This window comes from Perognathus longimembris, chromosome 25, assembly GCF_023159225.1.
Source record: "Perognathus longimembris pacificus isolate PPM17 chromosome 25, ASM2315922v1, whole genome shotgun sequence".
In the NCBI taxonomy this organism is placed as follows: Eukaryota; Metazoa; Chordata; class Mammalia; order Rodentia; family Heteromyidae; genus Perognathus; species Perognathus longimembris.
Genome location: NC_063185.1, coordinates 23,584,997 through 23,602,046, shown reverse-complemented (window position 1 = coordinate 23,602,046; position 17,050 = coordinate 23,584,997). Strand labels below are relative to the sequence as shown.

Genomic DNA, 17,050 nt, shown 5'->3' with positions numbered 1-17,050 from the left:
GCCCGGATTGCCGGTTCGGGACCTGAGAGGCCTCCTTCTCCTCCTCTCCCGACGGACGTCTCCATCCCGTCTGCCTGCCCACTGCCAACAACAACGGTGGACTCCCTTGGAGACGCCGGGCCACCAAGAACTGCCCGGCGCTTTCCGGCACCTACACAGATGCGTCCAACACCACCGGTCGTTTTTGGGAAATGTGAACCTGGGATGGTGCAAAAAAATGTCAGAAAGCCTTTTTTTCCCCCCCTCTCCTGGGAAGAAACATGGAGGTGCTGGTTTGCTGATTACTTTGGAGAAAGAAACTCAGAGAGTCCAGCCGTGGTTCCGGCAGCAGGAAGCAGACGTCGGGTTAATGGCTGCTGAGTTGAGTCCTTTGGATACATCCCAAGGTTAAAAAGCCAGAGACCCTCCGCAGCATCGGACTGAAGGACTTGGCCTCTGGGAGTTGTGGGTTTGGGGTAGGAGTCCAGTCCTTCTGCTCCTGGCTGTGAGCTCCAGAGGAAAGACAGCTTCCCCGGGCTTCAGTTTCCTTGCCTTTAGAACAGTTACCCTAATGCTTACGCGGTGTGACAAAGCAGCAGCAAACGGATACAGACACGTGCATGTATGCACACGTGCACACACGCGCGCGCAAACACACGCAACATTTCCTTCAGTGCGTAGATGTACTTGACGGACAACCGGTATTTCCAGGAGCAGAACTTCTCCGTAGTCTTCCTTCCCCAGCCTGGGCTCCGGGCCGGCGGATTCTTGGCAAAGGCGCTGTTTCCAGATATCCTAATCAATTAACAAGGGATTAATCTGCACTCACAATAGATGCTGCGGCTCAGGCAGGATTTTCACGCCCTCTCCTGCTTCGCTTTGCAAGCAGGATAATGCCGCCCCTTCCACGACAGAGTCAGGCGCCCGAGCTGCTCCGATGGGCTCCGGCCTGCCTGTTACGTTGGGGGATGAATCTGCTCCGTGCCTCGGTTTCTCCCTCGGTTCCGGTGGAGAGCTGGTTTATGTCTCCGTGGATTCAGCCCAGGATCGCGCCCCCCCCCACCCCCTCTCCCCCGCCCACAGGGGAGGTCCCCGCGCCTGCTGGCCCTCGGCGGCGTTCACCCGGCACGGGCGGGCTCTGCTCCAGCCGGACGTGGACGGGCACGCCCGGGCGTGCACGCACGCGCATGCGCGTGCAGGCGAGGGGCAGACAGGAAGAGCGCGAGCACCCGCGGAGTCCGGGGCGAAGCCGGCGAGGGTGAGGAGGGAGGAGAGGGCAGCGTGCGGAGCTGCCCTCAGAAAGCTGTGCTGCACCCGTGTCTGTGATATCGCCAGGTGGGGAAACTGAGGCCTGGGGGGAGGGGCGGGGTCGTCCCAGCGGCTACGATCGGCCCCGGTTTTGTCATCACAGGAAGGAGGAGCCAAGGCTCCCCCCCCCCCGCCCGCACCCAAGGAGTGCCGCCCTTGGGGCTGCCGGGACCCGCCCGCGCGAGGCCTGAGCCCACGGTCCCGCGCGCCGCCGGGAGGAGGTGGCGGCCGTGGCCTTCCGTGCCAGCTCTGAAGCCTGCGGGCCGTGTCCAGCCCCGGCCTCCCGTCCGTGGACGCGCAGGGGGCTCCGGCTCCGAGAGGGCCGGCCTGGAAACCCGACGTTCTTGTGCTGGTTTCCCAAGCCGGCCCGCGGCCCAGCGGCTCCATGACGCCGGGCGAGCGAGCCGGCTCCCGGGGGCTGGCTCCTCCGAGCCGCAGAACGGACGTTGGAGCCGGGGCGCACCCGGCTCTTTTCTTAGGACGCCGCCATGGGAGGTCAGTCACGTGTGGCCCGAGGTCTGGCCGAGCCGGCGTTGCTGGAGGGATGCAGAGAGGAGGGACAGGGCCGGGCCCGCGGGGGCCGCGGGGGCGGCGTGGGCTCTGCGTGGGACTCTCCTTCGCGGGGACGGCGGCTGCTCCTTGGAGCCCGGGGGGGGGGGTTCCGCGGTATTTGTTTGGGAGGGGTTCCATTTGAAACCGACAGTCCCAAATAAACGGAAACGGCACCGGCCACGACCATTGCCACGAATCAGCCTCGGGCTCGGCCCGAGATCTTCATGAAACATCCTTTAAGCCGCCGGGCGCCGGGGCTCATGGCTGGCATCCTCGCTCCTGGAGAGGCTGAGAGCCGAGGCGGGTGGAAGCCAGCGGGGCAGGAAAGCCGTCCTGAGAGTCTCATCCCCCATGAACCAGACAGCTCAGGGACAGCGCCCAGGCCCCGAGTTCAAGCCCCACCACAAGCTTCAAGCTTCACCCACAAGCCCCTGCTGTTGAGCACGGGGAACTTCCTGGAGCCAGAGTCTATGCTGGCCCCGCTTCCCGCGGGGCGGGGTTTTGAACCCACGGAGAGCTGAGCGGGGAGGCTGGGCTCCAGCCCGCAGCCCCGGCCACACGGAGCAGAGCTGGCTCCACGGGCCCCGCCGGCGCGGAGAAGGCGTCCATCCGGTGCCCCCCCATCCTCGTTCTTCCCCACTCCCCTCCGCTTCCGTGGCTGCCGTTCCGCTCCGTGCACACGCGTGTCCCCCGCCCAGCGGCCTCCAGGCTCCCACGGGCCCGGGCGGGGGGGCGTGGGCATCGACCCCCATTCCGCAGCTGGAGAAACCGAGGCTCAGAGAGAGGGGAAGGGCCCTGCCCGAGGGCACAGAGTCCGTGACCTCCACGCTAGGGGCCCTTGAAGGGACGGCCTTCCCTTCCCCGCGTCGGGGAGTGGCTGGTGCCGGGGCCGCGGCGCGCCGGGGCTCACAATCCTCCCGTCTCAGCCTCTCGAGCGCGGGGCTGACGGGCGTGCCCCGGACCTTCCCCGAGGCGCATAGAGGAAAGCACCCCGCCCCCCCCCCCCCCCCCAGGAAGAGCGCACAGGCCTCGGGCCTCGCTATGTGAAGTCCAGCTGCTCTACTCGCTCCTGCCCCGCCCCTTCCCCCCTCCCCCCCCCCCCCCCCCCCCCCGGGCACGGCGCTGCTCCGGTACCGGGAGGGTTTCAGAGGACGGCTCCTGGTTGGGGCTCTGGCTCTCGGCCGGGCTGTGTGGCTGGCTATGAGAATCGGGGCGGCCCGCTCCATTTCTCGGGCTGTCAGTTGGTGTACGTGTCAAGGAACACGACACAGTCTTGGGGTTCTGGTGCGTACTGCCGTGGCGTATGTGGGTTTCTGGTCGATGGCGGGGGAGTCTTCTCAGCACGGCTTGGCCGCCGGCGCCTGGCTCTACGTTTGTCGATGGCGGTGCTTAGGATTCCCAGTCCTCAGCAATTCTATCGCGGGGAGGCTGGCCTTGCTCCATTCCAGACTTCTTTTCCCTATACGTTATGCAGCACGTCCAGTGGTAGCCCCGACCTGCGCCACGAGATATCGGCAGCCTTTCCCTTTCTGTCGTCACTTGTGGGATGCTTCTAGAGGCTTCCAGGAGGGCCTGGGAGAGCAGAGCTGCTTGCCCCTAGGTAGGGAAGCACTGATGGGGACCCGGATCCTGGGAGACGTGGAGTGAATAAACGCGAATGGTCCCGGGGCCTGGGGCTCGCGTTCGGAAAGCGGCGGAGACGCGCTTCCACGGAGGCCGAGACTGCAGCCCGGGCCCGGGCAGGAGAGGCCAGCCCAGCCCGCAATCCACCCTCCGCCACCGGCCAGTCTGCGCGTCACGCCTCCAAGTCCCTAAAATAAAGCTGTAGCGAGTTCAATGATCACCTTTTTTTTTTGCAAGTCTGTGAATTTCTGTCACCATTTTGTGATAAATATTGGGCTTGTCACCTAATCAGGGAAAAATGGAATCCCGGAAGAGGTACTTAATAATCATTTAATGTACCAAGGACTTGATGAGAGGAGACTGAAGATGCCATGCTGGATAAACTCATGAACTTCAAATACCTTTACAAAAAACCCCACAACAACACCGAAGCCAGGAAACCCCCAAATTCCTGGTGAAAGACACGCATTAGGAAAAGATGTCTGATGGGGAAGTTCTAGCGTGTCGTGGAAGGGATTTCTTCTCCCCGCGGAGATGGCCTGCAGGAATATGAACTCTGTGCCCCGCCAGTCCTCCTCAGACACACTGGCTGCTTCTCACTGGGACTCTAGAAGAGATGGCACCACAAGAAGGGCCTTGTGTGTGTGTGAGGGGGGGAGTTCTGGGGGCAGGGAAGGATCGCCTCACAGTTGAGAACTGTCTTTCAGGCTCACGGGGCGAGGACCGCACCGCAAGAAGAGCCGTGAATGTCTGTCTGTGGGGGGATGTCTGTGGGGGGGGATGTCTGTGGGGGGGGGATGTCTGCCCCTCCACGCCCCCCCTCGACAGCCGGGCGCAGCCCACGGCACGCGGGAGCTCTCAAAACCCCTCCTAGTGAGCGTTTTTTTTTTTTAATACACACAGGGCACAGGCGCTAGCTTTTTTTGTTAAAAACAGAATGGCCTTGGCAGAATAAAAGCAAACAGAAAGCCCGGCTTTGAGGCGGCGACATGGACGACTGGCCAGTCCCATCTACCCGACGGTTTCAGTCCAAGTGAGACCGAGTGTCATCGTGGGGAGATTCAGAAGAACCTGGCTCCGGTGGCCAGGCGCTCCCCTGGGGGGGGGCGGGGGGGAGTCTCAGCGGGGACCGGGCCCCTCCTCCCCGGAGGGGACGGGGCGGGAGGGGGTGGGGGCGGGAGGGGGGCCCGGGGGCCATTCTCCGCCTGAGCGTGACTCGTGGCTTTTCTCTGGGGCTGCTTTCGTGGGTTCAAGGCCAGGGTCTCACTCCCTACGGACGCAGGTAGAGGCTTTTTCTCTTTTTTAGTTGTGAAACGAACGTTTGCCTCTCCGAGTGAAGCCGGAGCTGCGGTGGAGATGGGGTTGACACCCGACGGGGGTCGTTCCACTCGGGAAGCGAGGGGAAGCCCAGCCGGCGCGTCCTGCGGCGATTTATTGCTCCTGTCCTCACTGCGCTTCTTGTGTCCCGGGAGCTCCGGGGGGAGGAGGGGGGCGGAGGTGAGGAGGTTTCGGGGCGCTGGCATTTCCTGGGGAGACCAGCGGGTTGACAAAGCCTTGTCTCCCTGCCGCCGCGTGGTGGCTTCGCAAGGCCGTCCAAGGGGCGCCCCAGAATCCTGACCTTCACCCGCTCCCGAGGGCTCGGCACCTCTGTGGTCACGCACCCTGGAAAAGTTACCGGGTTGGGTTCCGTGCTTCTAGAACATAGCCGCGTGGAGAAGAACAACGCCCGCACCATCTCCCTATGTTACAGGCGAGCAAACAGGCGCCGGGCCGGGCTTTCCCTTGGGGTCCTGACGCAGAGCAGCAGCAGCGGGGCGCGTCCCCCAAAGGCAGCTTTCCTGGGGGGGGGGGGGTACAAGGATGCTGGCGGCGGTGGGCAGGTTGGGCCGGGACAGTGGAGGCCGGGCTAGCAGAACCCTTCCCGCCTCCCCCCTCCCCGCTGCCTCGAGCCCCGCCGCTCACTCCTCTGCCCGGGGTGGCGGTGCTGATGAAGCATCGCACGCGCGCGAGTCGGCACACGCGTCGCGTGCCTTCCCAGATGCTAACGAGGCTGGTGTTTGTCTGTAAGCGGAAATACTCCTCCCGCGTCCCTGTCACGCGGAGGCGGGCGGGGTGGGCGTGTCGTTCAGTGGGCTGAGCACTTGTCTAGCACGCACAAGCCCCAACAGTGTGCACACGCGCGTGTGCACCAGGGTGAGTCACGCCAAGCTTCTTTTTGAGCCGGGCGGTTTTCTCTCGGAGGAGCGCGGGGTTGTGCTCCCCGTTCCTGGGTTTCTCTCCGGGGAGCGCGGGGCTGTGCTCCCCGTTCCTGGTTTCTCTACGGGGGAGCGCGGGTTGTGCTCCCCGTTCCTGGGTTTCTCTCGGGGGAGCGCGGGGTTGTGCTCCCCGTTCCTGGGTTTCTCTCCGGGGAGCGCGGGGCTGTGCTCCCCGTTCCTGGGTTTCTCTCCGGGGGAGCGCGGGGCTGTGCTCCCCGTTCCTGGGTTTCTCTCCGGGGGAGCGCGGGGTTGTGCTCCCCGTTCCTGGGTTTCTCTCCGGGGGAGCGCGGGGTTGTGCTCCCCGTTCCTGGGTTTCTCTCCGGGGGAGCGCGGGGGCTGTGCTCCCCGTTCCTGGGTTTCTCTCCGGGGGAGCGCGGGGCTGTGCTCCCCGTTCCTGGGTTTCTCTCCGGGGGAGCGCGGGGCTGTGCTCCCCGTTCCTGGGTTTCTCTCCGGGGGAGCGCGGGGTTGTGCTCCCCGTTCCTGGGTTTCTCTCCGGGGGGAGCGCGGGGCTGTGCTCCCCGTTCCTGGGTTTCTCTCCGGGGGAGCGCGGGGGTTGTGCTCCCCGTTCCTGGGTTTTTCTCTCTGGGGGAGCGCGGGGCTGTGCTCCCCGTTCCTGGGTTTCTCTCCGGGGGAGCGCGGGGTTGTGCTCCCGTTCCTGGGTTTCTCTCCGGGGGAGCGCGGGGTTGTGCTCCCCGTTCCTGGGACGCACGGCAGGCGTGTTTCTCACCGCGGCTGCTGGCCGGCGTGCGTGTTCGTGCCCGCGTGTGTTGCCACGCCAGCCTTCGAAACCCACAGAGCAAGTCCCCTCCCCCCCGCCCCCACCGTGATGAAGACTTGAAGGCAGGACGGAGCCGGGGTGCAGGACGGAGCCGGGGTGCAGGACGGAGCCGGGGGGCAGGACGGAGCCGGGGGGCAGGACGGAGCCGGGGGGGCAGGACGGAGCCGGGGGGCAGGACGGAGCCGGGGTGCAGGACGGAGCCGGGGGGCAGGACGGAGCCGGGGGGCAGGACGGAGCCGGGGTGCAGGACGGAGCCGGGGTGCAGCCACCCCCACACCAAATCCACAGACCCGGGCCTGGGGCCCGGCCACTCGACCCTCTGCGCGCAGCCAGGCGTGCATTGCACCCCCCCCCCCCCCGGGAGGCGATTCGCGGGCAGCCAGCCCGGTTGTCCCCAGGCCCAGGGGCCGGCGGAAGTGCGCACCTCCCACCCCCCCCCCCACGGGAGCGACTCGGCGTGCCCGGGGTGCTTCCACTCCTACAAGTCACCCCTCGCCCGGGCCTTTTCCCGCTCTGTTCTCAGCGGTGGCTGCCGTCCTGGGGAGGGGGCTCTAATGGCAGCCACCACAAGGCCAAGGCCGCCACCCTCTCCGGGTCTGCACCCCGCCTTTCTGAGCTGGGCTGTGCCTGCCTGCGGCCGGCAGCCCTGGGGACCTGGCGCCCCCCCCCTCGGGTCCCACAGAGCAGGGGCTGCGGTTCTGCCTGGAGGGCATGGGGGGTGTGGGGGAGCGTGAAGAGGGAGGCGGGGGGGGCCCTGGGTACCCCGAGTCCCTGGAAAGGGCTCTGACCACTCAGCAGCAGCTTGCTGTGCTGTCTGCTGCTGACCCCAGGAGTGGGAGGCTGGGGGGTGGGGGGAGGGAAGAAGCGTCCGCGTTGGCTCCTTCGGGAAGAGGAATGCAGCAGCCCGAACTCGGGGAACTCCTCCGCGGAGGTGTGGCTGCTCACGCGCGCCTGTGTGTGTGGATCAAGGCCATCCCAGATCACGGGAGTGGCGGAGCACAAGGCACCACGGAAGCAGGGCGGCTAAGCCGTCCATCCGCCCTCCGCCGGGCTGCACCCCATCGAGACACCGGGAAGTGGCCCCTGGGGCCACGAGGGCGGGGGCTGAGTCCGCCTGGGGTGCTGACCTTCACGGGGACCCCCTCACGGAACACGGGAGAGCCCGGATTCCTTCGCTACACCTCGTCCCTGGGCCTCCAGCTCCTGCCCTGCTGCCCGGCAAGTCACTGGGGCGGCGGGCAAAGCGCCCGAGCCGGCCGGGAGAGCACCGTGCTCTGACGACCCGGTCGGAAGGCCAGCGCCCCCCTCCCCCCCCCCCCGTGGCCCCGGGACCACGGGAACCGTGTGGGCTCCCGGATCGAGAGCAGGGGTGGCGAAATGACCCCGACCTGGGGATGTGGTCCAAGTGCTGGGCAGCTACGGGGGGGGGTTCTCTGTGCCCACCCAGCTCCGTGCCCGAGGGGCGCCCAGGAACCGAAACCCCACGCGGCCCAGGCGCCCGGCCGGGAACTCCCGGGACATCTTCGTGAGTTTTCCTCCAACCACTGGAAAAAGAAACGCTCGGGAGGAATCCCGTCGGGCTCCGGAGCGGGCCGTCCGCGGCCGGGGTGGGGCCGTGGTCCGCCACGCACGGACCGGCGCCCTCCGGCGGCGGCGTCCTGGTGTTTGGAGTAACCGGATGGCGTTAGGGGGCCGCTCTCCACACCCCCGGCCCCTCCCCCGCCTCGCCGTCGGGGGGCCGTGGGGCGCGCGGGCCGCAGGAACCCCAGATCTCGCCCCCGGGCCCCCGTGCGCCGGCCCGGGACCGCGCCCGCTCCGTCCTCCGCCTTATCTGGGAGGAAATGTGACGCGCGGGGAGGCTGTTCAGGAGAAAAGCGGCGCCTTGGTGACGGAAGCCACGCGCACACCACGCACGCGCACGCACACACGCACGCGCACGCACGGAGGACGCGCGCTCACCTCCCTCGTTGTCCTTGTTGTCCGCGCAGGCCGTCTCATGGCGACGTTGCATCCCGGCCCCCCGCCAGCCGGTCTGGCAGACGCACTGCCAGCTGTTCTGACCCAGGGTGCATCGCCCGTTCCCGTTGCACAAGTCGGGGCAGCCATCTGTTGGAGAAACGGGGAGAATGAGGAAGGAGGGACGTGAGGGCCGCGCCGAGGAAGAGCGGGGAGCCATGCAAAGGGGGGAGAGGCCGAGGGCAGCCACTGGGCCAGCCTCGCAGCGGGCCCCATACCTGCCATCCGGAGGAGAGGCGGGGCGGGGGGCGGGGCGGGCCACACGTGCAAGGGCAAGACGGAGGCGGGGGGGGGGGTGGGTGTGCGGATGCAGGGGGCTCCCCGTGACGACTGACCTGGGTGCGGGGTCGGGGCAATCCCGCCAAAGTGGGGAGTTCAATGCCTAGCCCAGACAACTGTACCGGGGAGGAGCTGAACACTGGCTGGACTAGCTAGCCTGTGGGTTCCAGATGGCTCGGGGAGGGACGCCCTCTCAGCTCCCCTGCCCCCCTCCTTCCTTGCTTTCTGGTTTGCCTGACTTCCTTCCTCCCTTCCCTTCCCTTCCTTCCTTCCTTCCTTCCTTCCTTCCTTCCTTCCTTCCTCCCTTCCTTCCTTTCTCCCTCCCTCCCTCCCTCCCTCCCTCCCTCCCTCCCTCCCTCCCTCCCCTCCCTCCCTCCCTCCCTCCCTCCCTCCCTTCCTCCCTTCCTTTCTCCCTCCCATAGCCCCTTCTGCAGAAGAGAGGAAATCCCCAGCCCAGCCAGGGCAGAGGCGAAACGCAAGGCCTCTTGGGTACGATCTTCACGAGTTTCTTACGACTAAGAAATGAATGCTCTCCTGGACTATGTTCCTATCTTCCTGTGATTCTCAATCTGAAGAGCACTTATCCAAAGTTGGCTGCTCTCTCACTCGGCCTAGTCGTGGCGGGTCGGAGCCTAGCGCAGAACTTGAAGACTGTGAAAAGAGTGGGCGCCATGTGCCCCCAAACTGGAGGACGATGGGAGCGGGGGGAAGAAACCCCTCTGTGGACAGGCACTTCTTGTTTTGTGGCTCTCTGTCCTGTCGTCTCGCCCCCTCCCCTTTTGTGTGCGAAAGCCTCAGTCTCTTTAATTCCCCCGCTTCCCCCGGCCTGAGCCGGGCCCTTCAGGGTCTGAGCGAGGAGAGAAGAGAGAGGGAGAGGGAAGCCGAGTCTCGCTAGCCGGGTCTCGGGTGCCCTTTAGATGACAGAGGAAGGGTAAGACCACGGAGATGCAGACACACTTGTAAAACACACTTGCTGTCGAGAAGCACTGCTAGAGGCGCGTCCGTCTCTCTCTTCAGCTAGCAGCTCTCTCTCTCTCTCTCTCTTCAGCTAGCAGCTTTACCGAGGCATAATCTAGGCAGGATCTATGTGCCATAAAATTCACCTGTTTTACACGTACAAGGCAATGACTTCTGGCGAATTAAAAGAGTTACACGGCTGTAGGCATGTTGTCCTCCTGCATGTGAATACACGCCAGTGACCATGGCTTTATCTGTCCCCAGCGGGCAAAGTAGCTCTCTGGAATCTCTCTCAAACCCCATGGCCCCCGCGGCCACCGGCTCCACCCACGGTGGAGCAAGAAGAGCTGGCCACGACCCAGGGAACTGTCCCGAGTCGTCTGGGGGTCCAAGGCACGCAGCCCCCCCTCTGTGCACGGGGAGGAATTCACCAAGCGCGGCCTCCCATCCAGCCCCATCTGGGAGCACCGCAGAGGAGACCCGCAGGACTCTGCGGGAGGAGGGAGCCGACGGGGCCGAGGACGGGCTTTGATTCACTCCTTGAAGACTTCGGTCTGCACTTTTATTTGTGGTGCGTGCGTGCGTGCGTGCGAGTGTGGACCCTAACATGTCTGGAGGGGTCGATGAGGAACTCTTGTGCTGAAACCCACACCCCGGCCCCCACAGCCGGCCCAGATTCCCATGTCCAGATTCTGCCTCTCAGAGACCAGATCGGGAGGGGGGGAGGTCCTGCTTGGAGAGCCCCGGTTTCTTTCCAGACGGCTCTGGGGAGCAGGCCCCGCCCCCCCACTTTAGAGATGAGGCACCCACACTCACGCAGGGTGAACACGGGAGGAAAAGCCCGAGGAACGTTTGGCAAGTTCGGAAGACACGCAGAGACGGTCTCGGGGCTCGGCCCACCCCCTGCCTGCCCACTCCTACCCGGAGAATCTGGGGACGGGTGGCGGGGGAGGGGGGCGCCCTCAGTGACGGGCCCCAAGCATCTGGCTGCTCGATGCGTCTTGCTGTCTAGCTCCCTTCACGTCCCATGTCTGGCTGAAATCACGCTGGGGTATCTCCAGCTTCTGCGTGGTGCAGAAGACCCACGTCCCCCGCACGAAACCCAAATGCCCGTCGAGCACAGACATGTCAGTGTGAGATGCATCTGAGATACACGTGCTGCGGGGCTCCCGGAGGCCCTGCTCCCCCCACCCCCGCCCCCCACCCCCTCCCCGGCCGAGGGAAGGGAGGCAAACGGACCTCGGGTGCGGAGTTTTTCTCCACATCCCACGAGGCTGGAAACAGGACGGTGGGAAGCTCGCGGGTCTCAGAGAAGTTCCAGGGCAGCTGGGGATAAATGGACAGGGCTTCGCTTTCAGCTCGAAGAGGAAGAGCGCGGCGCCGGCGGGCGCGTGGCGTTGCTAGGCAACCCCGCGCCAGCCCCGGCCCAAGTTCCCTGTGCCCGCGGCCCTCGGAGAAGGTGATTCTCTGTGTTTGTAAAGTGCAGAGCCAGCGTCCGCTTCGGGCAAAACAAAAGGTGGACGTAATTAGTCGGGAGGGCAAGCGAGTACCTGGCAGAGGCTCCTCTCTGGAGAGGGGGCCGGACCCCGGGTGGGGCCAGGCTTGGGGCTCCCCCAGCCAGACAGCCCCCACCCCCATCCGCCGGAACGAACGTCAGGCTGCCTCTCCTGGTTGAGGACCTGGGAAGAGGCCCAGCCAGCCCCGGGGTGGGGGTGGGGTGGGGGGGGCCTTGTCGGCGCCTCTAGAACGAGCTGGCTGTGCTGCGGGCACTGCCGACGTTAGGACTTCTCCCCTGTCCTTTGCCTCGAGTCTGGTCTCCGTCCTCCGGCCGGGGGTGCACGCGGCCGTGTCTGAAGAGACTCTTGACGGTCAGAATTTGGGGGGACTGACACCTAGTGGGGGAGGCCGGGGTGCCGCCGAGGACCCAGCGGAGCGGAAGGGAGCGGCCCAGGCTCAGGGGGGCCGACAGGGCCCGCGGTGGGCACAGGACTCGGCGAGGAGCCGCCACCAGGCCCTGGCGGGTCTCGGGCGCGGAGGGCGCGTGGCGGGGGTGGGAACAGCCGGGCAGCCCGAACCCGGGTCTTCCCGGGGGCGTAAGCCGGCGGCCAGCCGCCCACAAGGCACAAGTCCCGCGGCACAAAGTCCGGCGGCACGTCGGGCCGGCTCCCTTATCTTCCAAAGCAGCACCCAGACGCCGCCGAGAACCTCACCCAAACCTGCCCCGGCGGCCCCCGCGCCCCCCCCCCGTCTGTGACGCCCCAACCCTCGGCGCAAGTCCTCCGAGCTCCAGACCTGGACTCGGCCGTCCACGCTCGGCCTGCTCGCGGGCACGTTCCGGAAGGTCGGCGGCAGGAGCTTCGCCTCCTTCCTCGTCCTCTCCCCGAGTCCCCGTTCTTATCGCCCGAGACAGCAGCCTCGCCCCCCCCCTCCCAGCCCCTCTCCCCGCTGCCATCTCCTCCTGAGGAGTGTGTCACAGTGGGGAATGCTTGGGGCCACCCCCAGACTCACGGTGGGGAGCTGGGGGCCTCAGTGTGGGGCGGGAGATGGGTAGGCCTTTAAGAGGGGGGCGGGGCTGTGGGACCCCAGGCTCTTCCTTGGAGAGACCGACGGGAGATTCATGGTACCCACGCGGAACCCTGGTGGGCCGGCCCCCACCCCTCTGCTCCCCGGACAGTGGACCAACGAGCCTTCGCTGTTGTCTCTGGCACGGGTTACCCACCAGGCAGGCCAGGGTGTGTTGTCTCTTCTGGTCACTGGGCTGTTCTTGGGGGGCTACAGCAGCCAGAGGGCGGGCCCCGGGGACGCACACACGGACTACTGACGGCCGGCGGGCGGCTCTGTCTTTGGGGGCGCGTGGACAAAGGGGGGTTTTCAGAGCAGGTTTTCTCTCCTAGGCAGAAGCTAGATCTGAAACGCACTGCGACCTGGTCAAGTCTAGAGGACCCTAGGCATTCACACGGAGCGAGGCCGGTGGGGGGGCGGGGGGGGCGCGAGGGGGACCCAGAGGCCCAAGGCCTCGGCGCCCGTGACGACACCAGGTAATGTTTATCGAAACGAACTCCACGGGATGGACGCGAGTGTCCCCCCCCCAGCCCCCCCACCCCCCGCGTTGTGGCTGCTTTTGTTTTCTCTTTGTCTTGTGCGTTCATTTACCTGTCTTGCGGGGGGGGGGGGGTGACGTGGAGGAGGGAGGAAAGGGAGGGCACAGAAACGGAGGGAAGGAGGGGGATCGAATGCAGCCGGGGTCCTCACTGGCCGCGGTGGGGGATGAACCCTACGACTCGGTGGGGCGGGGGAGGAGAACCGGGAGAGAGCGAGGGCAGGGGTGACGCTGTCCGAAAGGAGATGCGCTCTTTACCTGACTCGGGCAACTGTAACCCCTCTATACATCATCTTTCTAATAACGATAGAAAATAATTTAAAAGAAGTGGTTACTTTGTGTTTTCACGTGAGCACCGCATCTGCCAGCTTGAAAAGGAAAGATCGGGCCAGGACACGGCTTTGGCTGGGTGCGAAGGAAGCCCAGGGAGGCGATGGACACCGTGGGGGCGGGGACGGGCGGGGAGGGGGGGCGGACCCTCTCTCCTTTCTGGGGAGAGTTGCCCTCGATCCTGTCTGTCTGCTCTTTCTGGGACAGAGCCCCCCGGAAGCAGCCGGAGCCGGCCTCTGATTCCCGGTCCTCCTTCCTCAGCCTCCCGAGAGCTGGGACGAGAGGCGCCGGGCTCGGGGGCCGTAGGAATTGGGGGGCACACCCCTCCCCTCCCCCACGACGGTGGCCGGGCCACGCCGGACTTACAGGTAGGTGCACCGAGGAAGGGCTTAAGAACGGTCCGTTCTCTAACGAGACAGCAGTGTGGAGGCTTAGACGACTCATCGGATGCGTCCAGACTCTCTGGGGGGAGGGAGGGGGAGGAAACCTGTCACTACGTGGAGAAGGCTGGCAGCCCGGAGGTCGCCGGCCGTCACCCCGGCGGGCCGCCTTGGGGAGGGACGCCGCGTCTGGGCGGGACACGCGGCCGGGGCAGGGAGGGACTGAGACACGGGCGGGGACGGGGGGGGGGTGGCATGGGAGGGGGGAACCCGGCCTCCGTGAGGACCCTGCTGCAGGAGGGGGCGTCGCATTGCCCTTCTGACATCCCAGGCTCCGTGTTCTCCAGTGGGAGGCAGTGGGGGTGGGGACCGAGACCTCGCAGCCCCGCCTGGGTGAACTCGAACTCGAAGCCGGCACACGGGGTGCCGGGGGCCCACGGTGGGGTGGGGGGCTGGACTCGGGGAAGGACGCGGCTGGGGGGCTCGCCCACCGTGGATTTCTGCCTGCCGCCCCCGTGGGCTCCCGGAGTCCCGGGCTGCGTTCCCACCCACGGGTCAGGACGGCGGGGCGATCGGCGCCACCCTCTCCCCGGGCTCACGCGGGGCCCCCCCGCCCCCCCACGGTGACAGGCCCAGCCTGCGTGCTCACGGCGGCACTCCCCACGCGCACCCGCCGGTGTCCCTCGGACGAGGCCGTGAACGCCCCGCAGAGCGCAGAGCGGCACCCCGGCTCCGCTGGGCCCTGGAGGGGGCGGCCGGGGAGAGGGCGGAGCCCCCCTGCCCTGAGGGGCCCCGCCTCACACCCCACCAGGCTGGAAGCCCACCCCGCGCACCCGCCCAGGCGGAGGGGAGGCACGGGAAAGCCCCGAGGGCCGCGCGTGGCTCTCGGCGGATAACTGAGGTCAGGCCCTTGGCCCTGAGCCCCTCCACGGCCGTCCAGAGAACGCTGAACAGAGGGACGGAGACGGAGGCGGCTGCGACGCCGGCTTCTTATTTTTAACTAATTTACACACGTGCGCTCGCACACACACACACGCACACACCCCCCAAGCATCCTCAGAACCACAGGAGGGTCCTAAAAATACAAATAAGTACCCAGGAGGCCACGGCCAGCCGCGACGGCTCCCTTTTAACGAGTGGAAAATCAGGCCAACAATAATTGCCATGCTTTCCTTTTGTCCTTGTTGTTCTGGCCCAATTTCAGGAAGTGTAAGGGGGAAAAAAAATCACTAAGTTTTTTATTTCTTGTAGATTAAAAAAAAAAACACAAAAGGGCCGGGCACAGCACCTGCCCCGGGACGGCCATGCTAGGGTTTCAGAAAGCATTTGTAAGTGTTGGAGAATGATGGGTCGTAGGAAGCCCCGGGAGAGGCCTTCCGAGGCGCGGGGCCTTTGCACCTGAGTTCCGGGCCTGCGGGCTTCTGGGTGGCGTGGGGGGTCACTGTGTCCCCAGGCTTGCGGGAGAGGGAGCGGAGGCACGGAGAAGCCGCGAGGCGGCCACGCGCAGCCAGGACGCGACGGCCGGCAGCCGGGCTCGGCCGCTCCTGTCCTCGCTGGCCGTTGCTGTCCCGGCCTCGGGGGTGGGGGGTGGGTGGGGGGTCCCGGGGGGGGCCAGGGAGGGCCGGTCCTCACGGAAGACAGCGTGTGAGGAAGGATGGGGCGCCCCCACCCCCCCCATACTCCAGGTCCCCCCTCCAGGATGCCCCACGTCCACCACGCACGCACGCACGCGCGCACACGCGTTTCCCTCTCATCCACCAGTCATCTACCTCCCCATTTATCATCTCCGCGTGAAGTCCTGCACGCGCGCACGCACGCACGCACGCAGGCAGACGCATGCGCACACCCCTCCCCAGGCGGCCCCGAGGTGGGGGGGGGGCTTGGGGGGGGCTTCCCAGCCGCGCCTCTGCGTTGCGGGGACGGGGGGAGGGGCGAGGCCGCCAGGCCGGCGCGGGAGTTGGGGGGGGAGGGGGGCGGGATTTCCCAAGGTCAGGGCGGCGGGCCCGGTGCTGCGGGGCCGATCGCGCGTCCACGCGGAACCGCGCGGCGGGTGGCGGGCGAGGGCGAGGCCGCGGCGGAGGATTCGAACGCACCACGGTCAAGGTTGCCGTGAGGATGCTCGCCCCGAGTCGCTGCGAATAACTGATGGCGTGGGAAGTTGGTGGGGACGTGCACTCCGATGGAAAGTCACCGGCAAGGTGGGCGGGGGGGGAGGGGGCGGGGGGCGCGGCCCGGGGTGGCCAGGACTCGGCCCCGAGAGCGGAGCCGGGTGGGGGGGGAGGGGGAGGGGTCTCCACCGTCCACGCCACACACGCTACCCACAGGCCCGACTTCAGGGCTGGCTCCGGGGAACCCCTCTGGCGGCGCCCCCCCCCCCTGCGGAGGGACCACGCCGGCACCGAGCCCAGCGCCCCCTCCCCCCCCTCCAGCTTCCCGGCCTCCCTGCTGTGGGTGCGAGGATGGCAGGACTTAGCCCAGGATTTGCCAAGTCACCTTCAGCGCACGGCCTTAGCATGGCCTCCACACACGCGTGTGCCTCGAGTCCATCTGTCTCTCTGCCGGGGCCCCGCTGGTGGGTAGGGAGAGCCGCCAGCACTCTCAGGCAGGGGTGGGGTGTGTGTGTGTGTGTGTGCGTGCACGCGCGCGTGCGGTTAACGGGCGACCAGAGTCTTACAGATTTTCCTGCCCAGGGCTGGCTTTGAACCACAACCCTTAGATCTCAGTGTGAACACTGTCCTAGGGTCTCTGCCCCCAAGTCTTGGCGTGACCCTTTCTCCCTTGTTCATCAGCGCCAGCATATTTTAATGTCTCCTAAAAGACGTGGTGCTGTTGTTGTTGTTTTTATAACACAGCAATGGCTTGCTTGTTCACAGCTTAGGAAATATTTCCAAGTTGTATCACTCCACATCACTCAGTCTCGCCGGTGATAGGAGAGAGACTGCAGTGTTAAGAGAATGGCATCCCAGGAGTGGGGAGGTCAGTTAGCTACTGCGGGAAAGGAGGGGGAGAGGCCGGCTGGAGACTGGGCTGGTCTGGAATTCCAGCTCTGCTTCTCCCAAGACCCGAGGGGGCGGAAAGTGGGAACTCGGGGCTCCCTGAGGGCTACCAGGGGGTGTGGGCTCCGGCTGCCCCATGGCTGGCAGACTCCGGCAGACTTGAACTGGGAGTCCTCGGCCCCGCTGTCTGCAAACGGCACAACCCGGGATTGCCATGATAAGGTAGGGCGACGGTTCTCCATCTGTGCGGCTTTCCGGATGCCCTGCATTTCTTGGGAGGAGGGATCGGACAGGGAGGCCCTTTCCACAGAGACTCTAAGAGTCTGTGTGTGTGTGTGTGTGTGTGTGTGTGTGTGTGTGTGAAAAACCACCCACAGATGCATATGGCTATTTCCAGAGGATTCATGCAAAAAGGAGGAGACGTCCCTGACCTTTGAAAGGCTGAGCGGCTTCCATCCCGCGCGGCAAGCCGAGAGAAAGCGCACGCTCTCCCCGGA

General features: G+C 66.0%; 1 protein-coding gene across 1 annotated transcript in view; it reads right to left on the bottom strand.

Moving 5' to 3' along the window:
• Tenm2 (teneurin transmembrane protein 2) overlaps positions 1-17,050 on the bottom strand; it is a 91,626-nt gene that overhangs the window by 32,766 nt on the left and 41,810 nt on the right. Inside the window, 3 exon segments of the mRNA XM_048334154.1 lie at positions 8,455-8,601; positions 12,662-12,681; positions 14,569-14,575. Coding sequence (XP_048190111.1) covers positions 8,455-8,601; positions 12,662-12,681; positions 14,569-14,575 — 174 coding nt within the window.